The sequence below is a fragment of the Eleutherodactylus coqui genome, chromosome 10 (assembly GCF_035609145.1).
Source record: "Eleutherodactylus coqui strain aEleCoq1 chromosome 10, aEleCoq1.hap1, whole genome shotgun sequence".
NCBI lineage: Eukaryota > Metazoa > Chordata > Amphibia > Anura > Eleutherodactylidae > Eleutherodactylus > Eleutherodactylus coqui.
Genome location: NC_089846.1, coordinates 34078692 through 34095511, shown reverse-complemented (window position 1 = coordinate 34095511; position 16820 = coordinate 34078692). Strand labels below are relative to the sequence as shown.

Below are 16820 nucleotides of genomic sequence, written 5' to 3'. Positions count from 1 at the left end.
GAGGCTTAGGCGGTGCCGTTAGGACGGAGCGCTTCCCTCACACGGCCATCTTGCTCAGCGTCCAGGCCACGCCCCTCCTGGATGAGGTTTTTATTAAGAATATCTCCGTGCTTTGCTCCATTCAGCTCTCCATCAACCCTGACCAGTCTCCCTATCCCAGTTTCTAAAAACACCCGCACAGTATGATGCTGCCACCACCATTCTTCACTGAAGGGGTAGTATTAGGCAGGTGATAAGTGGTGCCTGGTTTCCTCCAGGCATAGTAACATAGTATGCTAGGCTGAAAAAAAACAAATGTCCATCAAGCTCAGCCTGTTCCCCCACTCTCCATGTTGATCCAGAGGAAGGCAAAAAAAACAGATGAGGCAGAAACCAATTAACCTCACGGGAATTCCTTCTCGGCTCGATAATGGCAGTCGTAATAATTCCTAATCAACTCTTATCAACAACCCTTTTGAATTATTAATGTCTATATCCTGAAATGTCATAGTGCGGTAAAATGACGTCTAGTCCCCTTTTAAACTCCTCTATCAAATTTGCCATCAGCATGCCCTTAGGCAGAGAGTTCCACAGTCTCACTGCTCTTACAGTAAAGAACCCCCTTCTGTGTTGGTGATGAAACCTTCTTTCCTCTAAACGTAGCGGATGCCCTCTTGTTTCCAATGCAGTCCTGTGTATAAATAGATCATTGGAGAGATCCTTGTATTGTCCCCTAATGTATTTATACATAGATATTTGGTCCCTCCTTTGATGTATTGGTCATTCAATTTTCAGGAAATTATACAGAACCTGCCTTGTCTATCAACATCTACCTTCTCTATGTGAAAAGGCAGGGAATTGTGGAGGAGAGTCAGTACACTCCTATGTTTTTTATGAGCAAAGGCTAGATAAACATCAAGAGACGGACAGTCATCATACGTATAGCAACATGGTAACCACAGCTGGATTAGCACTGGTTACAATGTTGTATGAAAGGAGTTCAAATTAGTTGTAATCTCGAACTCTAAAAGTTGTATTTATCTATAATAACATAGAGATAACACGTATAAATGTTATATCTTTGTCAATCCTAAAAGTCCCAGAAAAGCAGAAGGGTTGGCTGGCCCAGAAATCCCCCAAGGAACCATCTTACCCATATCACTGAAGTTCCCAATGGTCAATAGTCCCAGGGGGCCATCACAGAAGTGGTCTTTTCAGGAAGATGGATTTGCCTGGTTGCTGGCAGTAGCAGTAACATATCTGGGAAGTCACCTTTATTAAGTACGTCATGGACGGGGTGAAAGGTTCCTAGGTGTAGCCAGGTTAGTGACAGGAATCTGGGCTTGTTCCACTGCTTGTAGGCTTCTTCCGATGTTTTAGCTGAATAGGATCTACTCCGATGTTGCAAGATCGGGGTAAACTGAAAGCCCCACTTATATTTCACGTTGGCCATTTGAAGTGTCTGGGTAATTGGCCTTAGTGCCTGCCTTATAGCTAGCATAGATGGAGCAATATCTAAATAAAGTTGGACTGAGGATGGAAAGTCAGGCTGTGGAACCAGTTGTCTAGCTGCAGATAGTAATTGATCACGCATCTCGGTATAGTGTAATTTTAGAATTGCATCCCGAGAGAGATCTGGGTTTGGAGGATGAGCCAGGGCCCTATGAATTCTGACAATCTGAAAAGAGCTTTGGTCCACATTAGGAAGTAGAGCTGGAAAAAGGTTGAGTGCTATTTCTTTAAAAGCAGTTATCATTTCTGCTAAACCTCTAATGCGTATATTGGAGTGTCAAGATCTATTTTCAAGATCCTCATATTTAGCCTCTAAAGATTCCAATCTGGAATCTAGCTCCTCTACCCTGCTTTTAACTTCCTCCATAGCATCAATCATGCCATCCATTTTACTTTCCAAATCATCTGTTCAGTGACCTAGGTCCTTTATCTCATCCGCAAAGTCCTTGGCTGCCACGGAGAGTTCCTCTTTTAAAAATTGCTTTAATTTGAAGGAGCAAGGTGGATTGGGGTCCTGTTATATTAGAGGGTCCATTTTCCTGGCTTTGTTGGAGTTGAAGTGAACTCGTCAAAGAGTTAGCTGAACTTGGCAGGCCAGACGGTGGGGACAACCCCATCTGGGGCTGAGATGCAAAAAGTTCTGGAAGTTTACTGGGGACTATGAGTTTCTGTGGTTCTTTCCCCTATTTCTGGTCATCTTCACGGTTTACCAAGCTAATATAGCTTGGCGGGATATGGCTTGTGTAGCTGAAGGGATAAGACTTGTGTAGCTGGTGGGATATGGCTTGTATAGCTGGTGGGATACTGTAAGCTTACATATATATACTGCGGGGCTAGCTACATGATGCATGTAAAAAAATCTCATCTAAGTGGCCATTTAAAATATAGCATGGACAATAACTTTGAGTTCATATGATAAACTTTTCTGGCACTTGTGTGCATTTTATTTCACAAAACCCCCGTCTCGTCAAACCTTTCCATATGTCTATGAAGGGAATTTAAAGCTCTAGATCACAACAGCGGTGCTCAATCTGCTATAAAGACATGTTGGGAAATTAATCACAGAATTTTGGAATGAAAAACATCCTGCTGTTAAAAGGTGTAGATTCACATAAATGTAATTAGTGTTTACCTAGAAATGTTGAAATCCTGCCAAAGGTGTTTTCCCATAAGACATTTCGATAACAGTATTCAGCAGCTGTGACGCTCCACCTTCCCCCTCAGTATCCTACATCATTGAAAACTTGGAGGCTATTCAGAAAGAGAGCAGTGTGGGAGTAGCCAATGTTTCTTTTGAAGGCCGGGGAGTTTATAGCTGTTCTGAACCTTACCCCGCCTGCCTACTAAGGGCACTATGTATTGTTGATGAGATGCATTGCATTTTGAGGTACAAATGATTTATTTGGCAGGGATAGTAAAAGTATGCATTGTAAATCAGGAAGGAGGAGAGACTGTATTCCTGCGAGAATGTAATTAAATGTAACACTTGCCCCAATACTGACCTAAACAGGTCTCTGTGTAGGATCGCCTACTCACTCTGATTTTCCTCCAGTTGAAAGAAGAAAATATACAGACATTTCTTTTTACAAAACATTATTGTCTTATATAGAGGTTTATATCGAAAAGGCAAATGTTTCCAAGAATTAATTTTACAAACAATTAAGATGGCATTTGCTTCAATAAAATCAGAGAAAAAGATTAATTAGTACTTATGATGATATTATTACTATTGTCTTTCTTGTTCAATTGAAGACCAAGTCTGTATAGACAATTTCGAGCCTTGCCGAATTTGCAATCTCCATAGATAACTTAAATGAACAGGATGATTCAGATAGGGGTGTAGAGCTGTTTAGGTTTTTCCTACTCACACTTAACGATGACCACATACATTGGATGAACGTTGGCTGAACCCACTGATTTGATGACCCTGTCATTCACTGGTTGTCCTTCTTTGGACCCCTTTTGGTAGGTGCTAACAACATCTTACTGGGAGCACCCCACAAGACCTGCTGTTTTTGGAGATAATCTGACTCAATTGTCTTGCTATCAGAATTTTCTATTGCCAAAGCTACCCAGAGCCTTAGGCTTGTACACTTTTCCCCATTTCCAACACAACAACTTCAAGGACTGACTGTAAACGTGCTGCCTGATGTATCCCATCTCTAACAGGTTCCATTGTCATGAGATAATATTATTCAGCTCTCCTCTTAGTGGTTTTAACGTTCTGATTCATGTATATATACTGTAGCTTTTGGACCATAAAGTGTGAAAATATTTTACTAAAAAGTCATGTGTCCTATAATGCATGTCGTGGGTGATGGGAAACAATACAGGATACAGAATATGGGGTAGACCAGTGGTTCTTAATGTTTTTTAGCCCAGCACCCCCTTTAGGTATTGGGATGGTGGCCAGCGCCCCCCAAGCCTTACTAGTTTAAACCCAGTCAAAGTTTACCTTGTTTACAAAGTTAAAAGTACAAATTAAAATACTGAATTTTTTTTTTTGAAAGGTTGATAGTGTTTAACAGATCAGCATTAATTGTAAAAACGTGTTTCTAAAAATGACCAAAAAGTATTTCAGTCAGTTAATATTTAAATATTTGACTAATAATAATAGCATTTGCCACAATCAATCTGTGTCATTAATGGCTGCCTTGGGCCTGATGAGTAGACGCCAATTTCATGATATCTGGCTCTTATTTTGTCAACCGCAGTCTCAAGTCGCTTCTTACACATATCTGAAGTTTGTTTCTCGCTTTTGTCAGGAGTTGCTAAACTGCGCTGAAGCCCCTCTCCACTAAGTACGTAGATGGAAAAGCTAACATGAGCAACTGAACTTCCTGTCACTTTCACCCAAAAACATTCATAGTCACATTGTTGGAGAAGTGCTTGGGCCTCACTATCATGTTTGAAGTCGATCAACTTCTCTTGTAATCTGGGATGAAATTCTCCTGCGTCTGCTGAAAATCGATTGAATACCCATGTTGGTATTTCAAGGGTACATAGATCATGAAACCTAGTTTGCATTTCTTCTTTGGCTTGTTTGAGGTGTGAGCAAAAAATGTCTAAGTTTGTATCTTGAAGTTTGTGTCCATCTTTGCGTGCAATTTCTTGAAGACTCGGAAACTGACAGAGCTTGTGTTGACTCAGGTTATTGGTATGAAGGTCCAGTTTGGCAATGAAGGAAGAGATTATACCTTTAGCCTTAATGAAATTCATTTTGTCTGCTTCTAGCTTTCTGTTGACCTCGTTGAGTTTGCCAGATATGTCTGTGAGATAGGCAACGTCAAGATGTCGTAGTTTGATTGCATGACAAAGGCTTGGGTCAATCGGCCGAAGAAACTCGCCTACTGTGTAAAAAAGTTCGTAGAAGCGTTGTAAGCACTTTTCTCTTGACAGACACCTCACTTCGGTGGGTAGGAGTAGACGTTCGAATTCTTCATCATGGTCTTGACAGAGCTTGCGGAAAAGACATTCGTTCAATGAGTGTGTTCTTATCTTGTTAACAGCATTAATTACATAACGCAGCGAATCTTGTAATCTCTCACATAAATGTTTAGTAACAAGGTGCTACTGATGGATCACACAGTGGACTGTCATTATGCTAGGTATAGCAGATTTTAAATGGGCTATAAATCTGCGATAATGACCAATGGATGCAGCTCCGTCGGTTGCACAAGCAAGTACATTTGTTAACCCCTTAATGACATGGCCTATTTTGGCATTGAGGACCAAGCGATTTTTGGTATTTTTCCATTTTTCAAAAGCCATAACTTTTTTATTTTTCTGTCGACGCAGCCGTATAAGGGCTTGTTTTTTGCGTGGCGAACTGTAGATTTTTTTGGTACCATTTTTGGGTACATAGATTACATTGTAAAACTTTTATCATTTTTTTTATGATCGTAGGGAGAGAAAACGCATCAATTCTGCCATAGATTTGTAGTTTTTTTTTAAAAGCGTTAATTATGCAGCATAATTGATGCAACACATTTTTTTCTGCGGGCCGGTATAGTTACAACGATAACAAAATTCTTTTATTTTTTTTTAGGGTTTTACACAGCTGAGAGCTTCCCCTGATTCGTCCCTGCGCTGAGCCAATCAAAGGCAGCACTCACTCACCCATTCATGAATTCATGAATAGGTGAGTGAGAGCTGCCTCTGATTGGTGAGGGCTGTGACCAATCAGAAGCAGCCCATTCAGCAGGCGGGGATTTTAAATCCTCGGCTGCTGAATACTACTCAGAGCAGTTCAGGAGAACTGCCAGCCGGCTGCGGCTGAACTCTGTCTGCGGGGACGAAGTGAGTATATATATTTTTTTACTTTTTACTAGAAATGAGCGAGCGTACTCGGAAAAGCACTACTCGCTCAAGTAATTTGCTTTATCCGAGTATCGCTGTGCTCGGGTCTGAAGATTCGGGTGCTGGCACGGAGCGGGGAGCTGCAGGGGAGAGCTGGGAGGAACGGAGGTAAGATCTTTCTCTCCCTCTCTCCCGCCCGCTCTCCCCTGCTCCCCGCTGCGACTCACCTGTCAGCTGCAGCGGCACCCGAATCTTCAGACCCGAGCACAGCGATACTCGGATAAAGCAAATTACTCGAGCGAGTAGTGCTTTTCCGAGTACGCTCGCTCATCTCTACTTTTCACACATTTGTGGATGATTTTCAGGGAAGGGCTTATATTTTTAAGCCCTTCCCGAAAATTCATCCTGCGATCGCCGGCAGCCCATTGCTTTCAATGGAGCCGGCTGTATTGCCGGCTCCATTGATTTCAATGGGCGAACATCATTCTTCTCTGCCACAGCTGTTACAGCTGTGGCAGAGGAGAATGATTTGTGTTGTATATGTTCTCAATGGGGTCGGCGCTGCTGCCGCCGGCCCCATTGAGCGCATATAGAGAAGACCAGGAATCGCAGATCGCAGATAGGCGCGATTTGCGATTTCTGTTCTATAATTATTCAGACAAGTGCATGTGTCCAATACAATTGTAAAGCAATGGTTCTATAAAATCTGTGATCGCAATCGCATGCGCATGCGCAAATCGTGTGAAAATTCGCCCGTGTGACCGAGGCCTTATTACATTTTATGGGAGGCAAAATGCTAAAAATTAGCATTTTGCCTCAGTTTTTTAGCATTTTTTTTTAACGCTTTTTGCCGTGCAGGATAAAAGCATGTTCAATGTATTGTATGCATCGTTACGGACGTGTCGATACCAAATATGTGGGGTTTTTAATTTTTTTTAATGCTAATATAATGCTAATATATGCTAATATAATATTTTTTTACATTTTTATTTTTTTTATTTTTTTTGAAGCCTCATACACAATTGTTCTCTCAAGTAGTACTTCTAAGGAGAGCACTCCCCTAAAATTAATGTAAGTACTTTTGGTTTTGGTTTGAATGAATCAATACAATAGTATTCTATATGAACTTCTAAAGGCCCATTTAGACACAACGATTATATCACTCAAAAACCATCTTTTGAGAGATAATCGCTGTGTCTAAACGCACTGCTATCATGCAGTTTTTGTGCACTATTCGTTCATTGGTGATTTCTAGCAAGGTAGAAATCACCGATGACTCTTATCAGCACACCAGCGGAAAGTGCGGAGAACAATACCGCTGTTTGCATCTACAAAACAGCTGCTTTGTTCTCTGAGCTATCTCAGTGGTGTCCTGCTCTGCCTGCATTAACTCTTAAGTAGCTAATTAGCTACTTAGAGTTATGCAAAGATGATCGCTCAAAACTGTCACTCAAACTGTCGTGCAAATGGTGGTAATCATTGTGTGATTTGCTGAAATAGTGTTGAATCATAAACGATTGCATGAAGAAGCTAAAATCTCCACATATTGCTCATGTTCCATTTTATAAAACCATGCTAAGAATCTTACTGCAGCTATGATTTCCTTCAATAGGCTTCTCTTTTCCTATAGCCACCTTGTAGTATGGCTGATTTAATAAGGAAATTTCATATATATTACAGGCAATGTGTGAAATATGTAATTGTAAAGAACACCTAGGCAATCTATAGAAAGTCCAAAATGCAACATCACACTATGAAATTATTAATTTTTCACACAATGCCTAGGAAATTTATGCAATGCCAAAAGGCAAACCAGCAAAGTATAACATACTCCTACCAGCAGTGGGCGTGGGCCTTCCTTCTCTCGGGCATCCCATTTTTTCCCCTACAACAGAAGATATGATTTCACCCTCTGAACCATCAACCCCCATCATCTTCCAGTGTCCACAACCCAACTCCATCATCTTCTTCCAATGTCCCCACAATGCAAACCCCATCATCACCTTCCAATGTCCTACTGCATGCCACTAGATCAGTACTGCTTTTTTTCATTATATATCACTAGATTTATATAGACTTCAAAGGTTATCTATAAGTCATGTTTGACTTCTGCAATCACATTAGGTGCTCAAAGTGGTTACCATTAACAATCAGACTCTTCTGATTTTGGCAACCTTCTGCACAAACAACATTATATATAGTGTCCACGCGGATTCTTGACCATGTTTCCACCATTTTAGTAGACTCTCCTGACGGCCAGAGTTGCTGTATATGTATGTGTCATGGATGGAAGAGAGAGAGATGGGGGAACATGATCGATCCCGCCTCTATCACCATTTTGTCGCAGATTGACTATTCTGAGTGCTCTCACCACTGTGAACACATGTCATGGCAGAGCCTTGATCGATCACTCTAGCAGGATTGTAAGCACACAATCGTAAGAATCCAAGCAGATTTGTACCCAGCTTTCCCAGGCTTCTGCATGCATGCAGAACGAAAGGTCAAATCACCCCCGATCTGGTCTAATGGCTCCCACAGTCTACAATACCCGCACACACACTTACTGCCACCACCAGCTTTTGTTTCCCAGGTAAGCTAAAACTCAGACTCACGAATTAACACAATCTTTGGAGTTATGATTCGTTCTAAAATGTACAAGGTTTGATTAATAAATTGCAGATTTATTCTAAAAAAAACTAGCAGTGCTAAACAAAAATCATAATTCCCCATTTTGGCCATATCTCCACAGGAGATATCGGGAAGATATGCCTGGTAGATATCAGGAAGATATACCTGGTATACCTTCTGATCGGGAAGATATACCTGGCATATTACCGGTAGCAATTTTTCTATTCAGCGATATCAAACGTGACACATAAATTATAACCAGGTACGCAGATATGACATTTAGGGCTCGTACCTCAATGAGTTTAGATATGTTTTATTCAGCTGGCTCACCCGATTCTGAAAATATAATTCATATCGGGCTAAGACCTTCACACGACCAATAATCCTTATTAAAAGATTTTTTCCCTAATTTAAATTTTGGAGCCAGAGTGTCTGTGCGAAACCAGCTCCTAGGTAAATTATTTCCCTTATACCTCATTAAAAAGTAAATGGTCACACAATTTGGTATTTGCATGCTAATTCTAAACCACAGGGACAGGTGGGGGAGAAGAAAGGAAGGAGGTTATTAACATCACAGCTCTGGTCCAGGGTAAGGGGAGACCAATTGCCTTTTCTAAATGCAAATATTCAAAAGGCAGGAGGGATGACAGTGTATCTGGGCCTGACACAAACAACAAAATGTCTGACGGCTAGAGATGAGCAAGCATACTCGCTAAGGCACATTACTCGAGCGAGTAGTGCCTTAGCCGAGTATCTCCCTGCTCGTCTCTAAAGATTCTGGGGCTGGCGCGGGTGACAGGTGAGTTGCGGCGGAGAGTGGGGGGGGGGGGAGCAGGCAGGAGAGAGGGAGAGAGAGATCTCCCCTCCGTTCCTCCACGCTCTCCAGAATGTAAAAGTTCAAACTGATGTTTAAAAACATCACATTAGGCAAACTTTCTAATCCACTTAAAAAGAAAAAAAAAGCTATATAGGGATGTTTAGAGGAAACAATAGAAAGGTCTTATTGGAAGAACTGATGTCTACGCACAATACCATTTAATGTTCCATCAATCACCGCATTGTGCGCCAAAGACATTAATACATTTTGTTCTGCAAGGCATTTACAAGTTAGGTAATTCAAAGGTTATGAAGTGTAATAAAATATAAAAAGTTTAATACCAGTTTTCTGTTTTTACTGCAATTCATTGTCTAATGTTTTAAAACATTACACTAGACATGCTGATAATATAAAACCATTTAAAAAGTCCTTCAATATTGTAAAAAGCAAAGGGCAAAAGGAAATATTTTAAGAGGTTTATATGTAGAGGCCAGTAAGTATTAAGTGCTGATTTTATAATTTAAAATTAAAGCACTTACTTATATAATTCTCTTTTCAAAACTGCAATTTCATTACAGTCACATGGTCCTGACTCTTTCCATGCTGCGTTTGCTGCCGGAGCATGTTAGGACAAGAATCAGGACTAGAGATGAGCGAGCGTACTCGGATAAGCGGTACTCACTTGAGTAATTGGCTTTATCCGAGTATCGCTGTGCTCGGGGCTAAAGATTCGGGACGCGCTGCGGAGCGGGGAGCTGCAGGGGAGAGCGGGGAGGAACGGAGGTAAGATCTTTCTCTCCTTCTCTCCCGCCCGCTCTCCCCTGCTCCCCGCTGCGACTCACCTGTCAGCCGCAGCGGCACCCGAATCTTTAGCCCCGAGCACAGCGGTACTCGGATAAAGCCAATTACTCGAGCGAGTACCGCTTATCCGAGTACGCTCGCTCATCTCTAATCAGGACCCATCCACCTCCTCACCTCCCCATACAATTCAATGTTCTAATGATCTGTCACACTTTGCATCATATATCACAGATGTTAAAGCCGGTCTCAGACAAGAGTTAAAAAACACGTCCTAAATACAGATCCGTATTTACTTTTCTGCCAAACACACTGTGTTCTCTGCGGGGAGCAGTGATAACATTGTCTCAGCTGTCAGCCCCACGGCAGAACAAAGGGAATGTATTCAGACAGAAGATCACCCTCTGTTCTCTGAATACAGCTCCCTGCGGCTCACACGCATTAATAAGCTACTAATTGGCATTAGAACCAATTAGTAGTTATGCAAAATGATCGCTCAAAAGCCATCTTTTGAGCGATCATCTTTGTGTGTAAAAGGGCCTTTAGCCATCATTCAGATTAGTTGCTGGTGCACTTATTTTATATAGTGGTTTTCTATCCACTTTATATACTGTTGCGTCAATAGTTACATCCATCTGTTTATTGGCATTTCCTGTTTTTACCTTGGGACAATTTAGCTTGCCCAGGTTCGATATGTGGGGCAGGGTTTTTCCCATCTTAGTATCTTAGGGTTAGATTTCCTTTTTCCCCCTTCTTGTATTTGGTTAATGATGGTTGTGTTCTCCGTGTTACTTATGGGTGTATATCCATCTTATGAAGACACTGTCTTATGTCCTATCTGAGCGTGGTGGTTTGATGCTCAGCTCAGATGTAACAGAATGATCTTTCACTCGTTTACTTAACGAACAACTGCACCATATACATTGACACACTTGTGACTATAGAATTAAAAATTCAAACATGGCCAGCCAAAATGATTGATTGTTGTTAAATTTCAATCAATCATTTTGGTTAAAATAATCAATTTTGATCAAATTTTGATTTTTGTGCTTGGGCACCTTAATTCTCGTAAGTACATGTAGAACAAATCTTACAGTATTAGGCTGGTCTCACACGACCGGATTTCAATTGCGGAATCTGCGATCGATACTCGTTATCTGATTTTCAGTTGTCTCTAAGCTGGTTGGTTGAGACTAGCTGCTATATCATCTTCTACACAATTAGAACATTTGCAAATGAACAAAAAATGGCAGATTCTGTTCCTTAAAGGAGATGTCCCGAGGCAGCAAGTGGGGTTATACACTTCTGTATGGCCATAATAATGCACTTTGTAATGTACATTGTGCATTAATTATGAGCCATACAGAAGTTATAAAAAGTTTTTTACTTACCTGCTCCGTTGCTAGCGTCCTCGTCTCCATGGTGCCGACTAATTTTTGGCCTCCGATGGCCAAATTAGCCGCGCTTGCGCAGTCCGGGTCTTCTGCTGTTCTCTATGGGGCTCCGTGTAGCTCCGTGTAGCTCCGCCCCGTCACGTGCCGATTCCAGCCAATCAGGAGGCTGGAATCGGCAGTGGACCGCACAGAAGAGCTGCGGTCCACGAAGATAGAGGATCCCGGCGGCCATCTTCAGCGGTAAGTATTGAAGTCACCGGACCGCCGGGATTCAGGTAAGCGCTGTGCGGGTGGTTTTTTTAACCCCTGCATCGGGGTTGTCTCGCGCCGAACGGGGGGGGGGTTTAAAAAAAAAAAAACCCGTTTCGGCGCGGGACATCTCCTTTAACTCTCAGTAGCGGGTGAACATACTTGTTCACAAATAACAGTTTCATGAAGTGCAGTGTTCAGCAATACTGAGAAGTGTAGATGTTATTTCAGTAGCTTTAAATAAATTAGTATTAAGTGCAGCCATGTGTTTGTGAGTCTGTGCTTCACCCTCCCTCACTTTTTTCCGCCTCTCATCTCTCATAGAATAATAGAATAGTAGAGTTGGAAGGGACCTCTGGGGTCATCAGGTCCAACCACCTGCTCAGTGCAGGATTCACTAAATCATACCAGACAAATATTTGTCCAGCCTTTGTTTGAACACTTCCATTGAAGGAGAGCTCACTACCTCCCATGGTAACCTGTTCCACTCATTGATCCCTCTCACTGTCTAATATCTAATCTGTATCTCCTCCCCTTCACTTTCATCCCATTGCTTCTAGTCTTTCCTCGTGCAGATGAGAATAGGGCTGATCCCTCTGCACTTTGACAGACCTTCAGATATTTGTAGACAGCTATTAAGTCTCCTCTCAGCCTTCTTTTTTGCAAGCTAAACATTCCCAGATCCTTTAACCATTCTTCATAGGACATGATTTGCAGACCGTTCACCATATTGGTAACTCTCTTCTCTGAACTTGCTCCAGTTTGTCTATGTCTTTTTTAACCCCTTAAGGACATGGCCTATTTTGGCATTGAGGACCAAACGATTTTTGGTATTTTTTTCATCTCCATTTTTCAACAGCCATAACTTTATTATTTTTCCATCGATGTGGCCATATAAGGGCTTGTTTTTTGCGTGGTTTTTATTGGTATCATTTTTGGGTACATCGAGTACAACTTTTATAATTTTTTTTATGATCGTAGGGAGAGAAAACGCATCAATTCTGCCATAGATTTTCTGTTTTTCTTTTAAAGCATTAATTATGCAGCATAAATTACACACTACATTTTTTTTCTGCGGGCCGGTATGGTTACAACGATACCAAAATTCTTATTTTTTTTTTAGGTTTTTCCACTTTTCCACAATAAAAACCCTTTTTTTGGAAATTATTATTTTTTTCTAAACTCACTGCATTCAAAGTCCTATGACTTTTTTATTTTTCCATGGACGGAGCTCTGTGAGGGCTTATTTTTTGCGAGATGAGCTGTAGTTTTTATTGGTACCATTTTGGGGTACATATGTTTTTTTAATCACTTTTATTGCGTTTTTTGGTAAGCAAAATGCTAAAAATTTGCATTTTGCCTCAGTTTTTTAGCTTTTTTTAACGCTTTTTCGCCTTTTTTTAATGCTAATATGAGAAAAAGCATTAAAGAAGAGTTTTTTAACTTTTTTTTAACATTTTTATTTTTTGTACTTTATTTTGCTCTTATTTTTACACCATTTGTGTCCCTCTGAGGGACTTACACTGCAGCACTAATGATTGCTACGATAAGGCATGGCAGGACTTCTCTCCTGCCATGCTTTATCGCTTACTATAGTGATCTTAGGCAATACAGGACGCCGGTATCTGGTGTCCTGTTGCCATAGCAACCAGCCGGGCTCTCGCGATGTTATCACAAGAGCCGGCTGAGGTCACAGAGGGAGCGCACTCCCTCTGTGAACCCTTTCCCTGCTTAGATCACAGCAGGGAAGGGGTTAACGGCGGGTGGGCGCATCTCCGATGCCCCCCGCTGTCGCAGTGGAAGGCCAGCTACTAGTGGCAGCCAGCTCCCGCTGCGGGATAGCGCGAGATCTGCTATGATCTTGCGCTATCCCTGTGACGTAAGGATACGTCATTTTGCAGGAAGTACCCTTACGTCATGGGGAGGGAAGGGGTTAAAGTGGGGTGCCCAGAACTAGACACATTATTCCAGATGAGGTCTGACTAAGGAAGAGTACAGAGGGATAATTACCTCACATGATCTTGACTTTATGCTTCTCTTAATACATCCCAGGATTGTGTTTACCTTTTTGGCTGCTGCATCACACTGTTGACTCATGTTCATCTCTATAGACTTCTATTGGCAACATTAGACAGCACCTACTTCTTGTAATAACATTTTATCTATACGACAAAAGAATGCACTTGACAACAGGCAGCAGATAACAAGTTAGAAAGAAGGGAAACCCACAGTGGCCAGTAGTTTAGAGAAGTTTTTCAGTACAAAAACATAATTTTAGGGAAATTAAGTTGTCTCAAAGAGCAGTGGTCCTTTAAAAAAAATAGTTGTATCACTTAGTCCTAAATGAATTTGAGGTGCTATACAGCAGCTATCTTTTTCTTTTTTTAAAATAAATATTAGACTGAGGAAGGTTGATTCCTTGGTAAATAGTCTGCATATTTTTTCAACTTCTTTGACAAAGATTTAACTCTTTTCAATCCACTATCTGACGTCTGAAAACATTCTGATTGAAGGCTGTACAGCTTCGATGTCTGAAGACATCTGGCAGGGTATTCTTACTGTATATTACTGGCCACTCTGTTGTCAGGGGGTCTCTCCAGCATGTCCCATCCCGCAGTACTGGTTCTAGCCAGCAGATGGTGCCATTGTATAATGGCAGAAAGAGAGAGCCCCCTAGGAAACCATGAATCCAAAATTGGATTGCAAAGGGTTAATATTAATTCCAAATTCTTATTACTCTGTTCTTTCTTATAGGGGCTGTATATTTTCTTGATTTACGCCATTTATAACAGTGAGGTAAGGTAATATAGTAAGACAATGTAAATGTATTTGTGTATATAACGTTACAGATATTTTATATCCTCAGCTATATGTACACTGTATATAAAGGAGTGACATGATTTAAATCTATTGCTGTCTAGTAGTTCTATTGAAGAAAAATTATACAATATTTAATTATGTTAACAGGCAGATTGCCAACCAGATCAATATCTATCTGTCCCATAGAAGTGAATGGAGTAACGGTCGAGCATGTGCATTACTGCTCCATTCATATGGGGCATTCAGGATTGCTGGAGGTCCTAGTGGTCAGATATTTATCCTATGGATAGGGGATAAAACTCCTATAACTGTATGTAGTGGATGCCTGTAAATTGTTATTTCCTGCAGTTGCCTTACAAAATGACCTGGTGACAACCGAATTATTTTCTGTAAACAAGACCTGATTTAATAATGTACTTTCAAGACAAGTGAAGTGGATACATTTAGAAAATAAGGTCTGGGTTACATTTTGCAGCACTATTGATTGATTTTATCTATTGAGTGATAGCTGCAGTCACCGAGATTAAATGCAACTCAATATGGGATATTTACTCTTAATATGGCTTAGGTGGCGCCAAATAACTGGCACATCTTGCACCATGTTTATTGTATTTTGTATACTTTTTTTTTTAGCAAGGAGTGCGGCTTAGAAAAAGGGGCATGGTTTAAATATAATATAATATATAATACTACACCGAAATTGTAACTCGAAATACTGGTGGAAAGTAGGTCAACCAAAAAGTTTGATAAAAGTGTCTTAAGAGGCACAAAGTTTATCACAGTGGCTCATGCTGAAAGATAAATTTGGCGAATCTTTAGACACTTTTGTATAAGCTTACGCTATCTCAACAGAACACGGGATCACTAATCATATGTTCACATGTAGCGGATTTAGTGCAGATTTTACGCAGTGAAAAAATATGACTCAAAGTCCACAGAATTTAATGTGGATTTTGATGCAGATTAGCGACAGACTTCACACCTTCAGTTGAAGATATGATTTCTGCTGCTAATCCATGTCAAACACAGCACCAAACGGTGCAAAAATTGACATTGTGGATTTTTGGGCTGCAGAAAATCCTCACCAGATCTGCTACCTTTGAACATACCCCAGATCTACATTTGTGTAACCAAGTTATGGTATATTCAGACATACTGTAGCATTTCTGCTGTAGTTCTTGCTTGTTTTGCTCGTCATGATTGGCCGGGCAATCAAATTGGGCCAATGTTTGCTAAATCAGATTGGATCTTCTCAACCAATAACTGTCAATATATTGGCTCTGTGTTATGAGCTGAAAGGACGGGTATGTTGGCTTAGCAGTGCCTTGCAGTGCTGGAGTTCTAGCTTTGAATCTGACCTTGATGGGGATTTGAACCTGGGACTTTTTGCCCAATGACATGGCAAATTCTGCGTGCGGATCCGCGACAAAAAACGCGGACTTTGACATGGTTTTTTTGAGACAGAATTTGATGTGAAAAATTCCTTGGTGAATCCGCTCTTTGAACATGCCCTTCTACTACCAGATTGTACAGAAATGATATGATCTCTCTATAAAAGATAATTTTATAGACATGTTTATGTGCATCTAGGTAAGAAATGCCATTCAGAGAATGAAGGAGAAGAAAAAGGCGTTGTCATTTACGGTGAGTCGGTGTAGTACTAGCAGTACTAGCTTAATTTTTTAAATTATTTATCATAGCATGCTATTGATAATTGATATGTGAGAAGCAGCTGCTTAGGGGATAAATGATGATATCACTGCTAAATACAAAGTTTCCTCTCTTTCACAGTGACCAATATGTCTCCACTGGGTTGCCCTATGGGTGGACTAACTAATATATGTCCATAGACATGACAATTGAGTCTTGTCCTTTACCTTATCAAGGGGAAGGTCCTGACATATTTAGGATGGCTTTAGAAGGAACAACCAGCATCTAAATAGTCAATTGAAATAGTCGCTAAAGCGTACAAATGACTGAGAGCTTTTACACAATGATTGTTGTTCAATTTTGCAACCGCTGAACGAATTGTGGGGAGTGTTTACATGGGCCAAAATATTGTTTGTTGGCTAGTTAAGAGTGCGTAAGGTTCTTTGGTGGATGCGAATTTGATATTTCGACCCCTACCCAAGGCACACTCATTGGTTGCTGAGTCCACTGAAAGCACATACATACATACAAATGGTTTTTGAGTGAACACTTGCTGCTGCTGTCTCTTTCTCGACCAGCTAGAGACTGTAGCAGCAAGTGTGCTTTCGAAAACGAACAGAAATTGTTAAGTCAAGGATCACTCATATTTAGTGTTTTGGGGAACTAATGAAGGT

At 40.8% G+C, this 16820-nt stretch overlaps 1 protein-coding gene across 1 annotated transcript in view; it reads left to right on the top strand.

Annotated features, from left to right (window-relative positions):
- The window catches only part of ADGRD2 (adhesion G protein-coupled receptor D2), a 248331-nt gene that overhangs the window by 162527 nt on the left and 68984 nt on the right, over positions 1-16820 (top strand). The window contains exons 20-21 of the mRNA XM_066582034.1: positions 14431-14477; positions 16092-16140. Coding sequence (XP_066438131.1) covers positions 14431-14477; positions 16092-16140 — 96 coding nt within the window. The remainder of the gene's footprint in view (positions 1-14430; positions 14478-16091; positions 16141-16820) is intronic.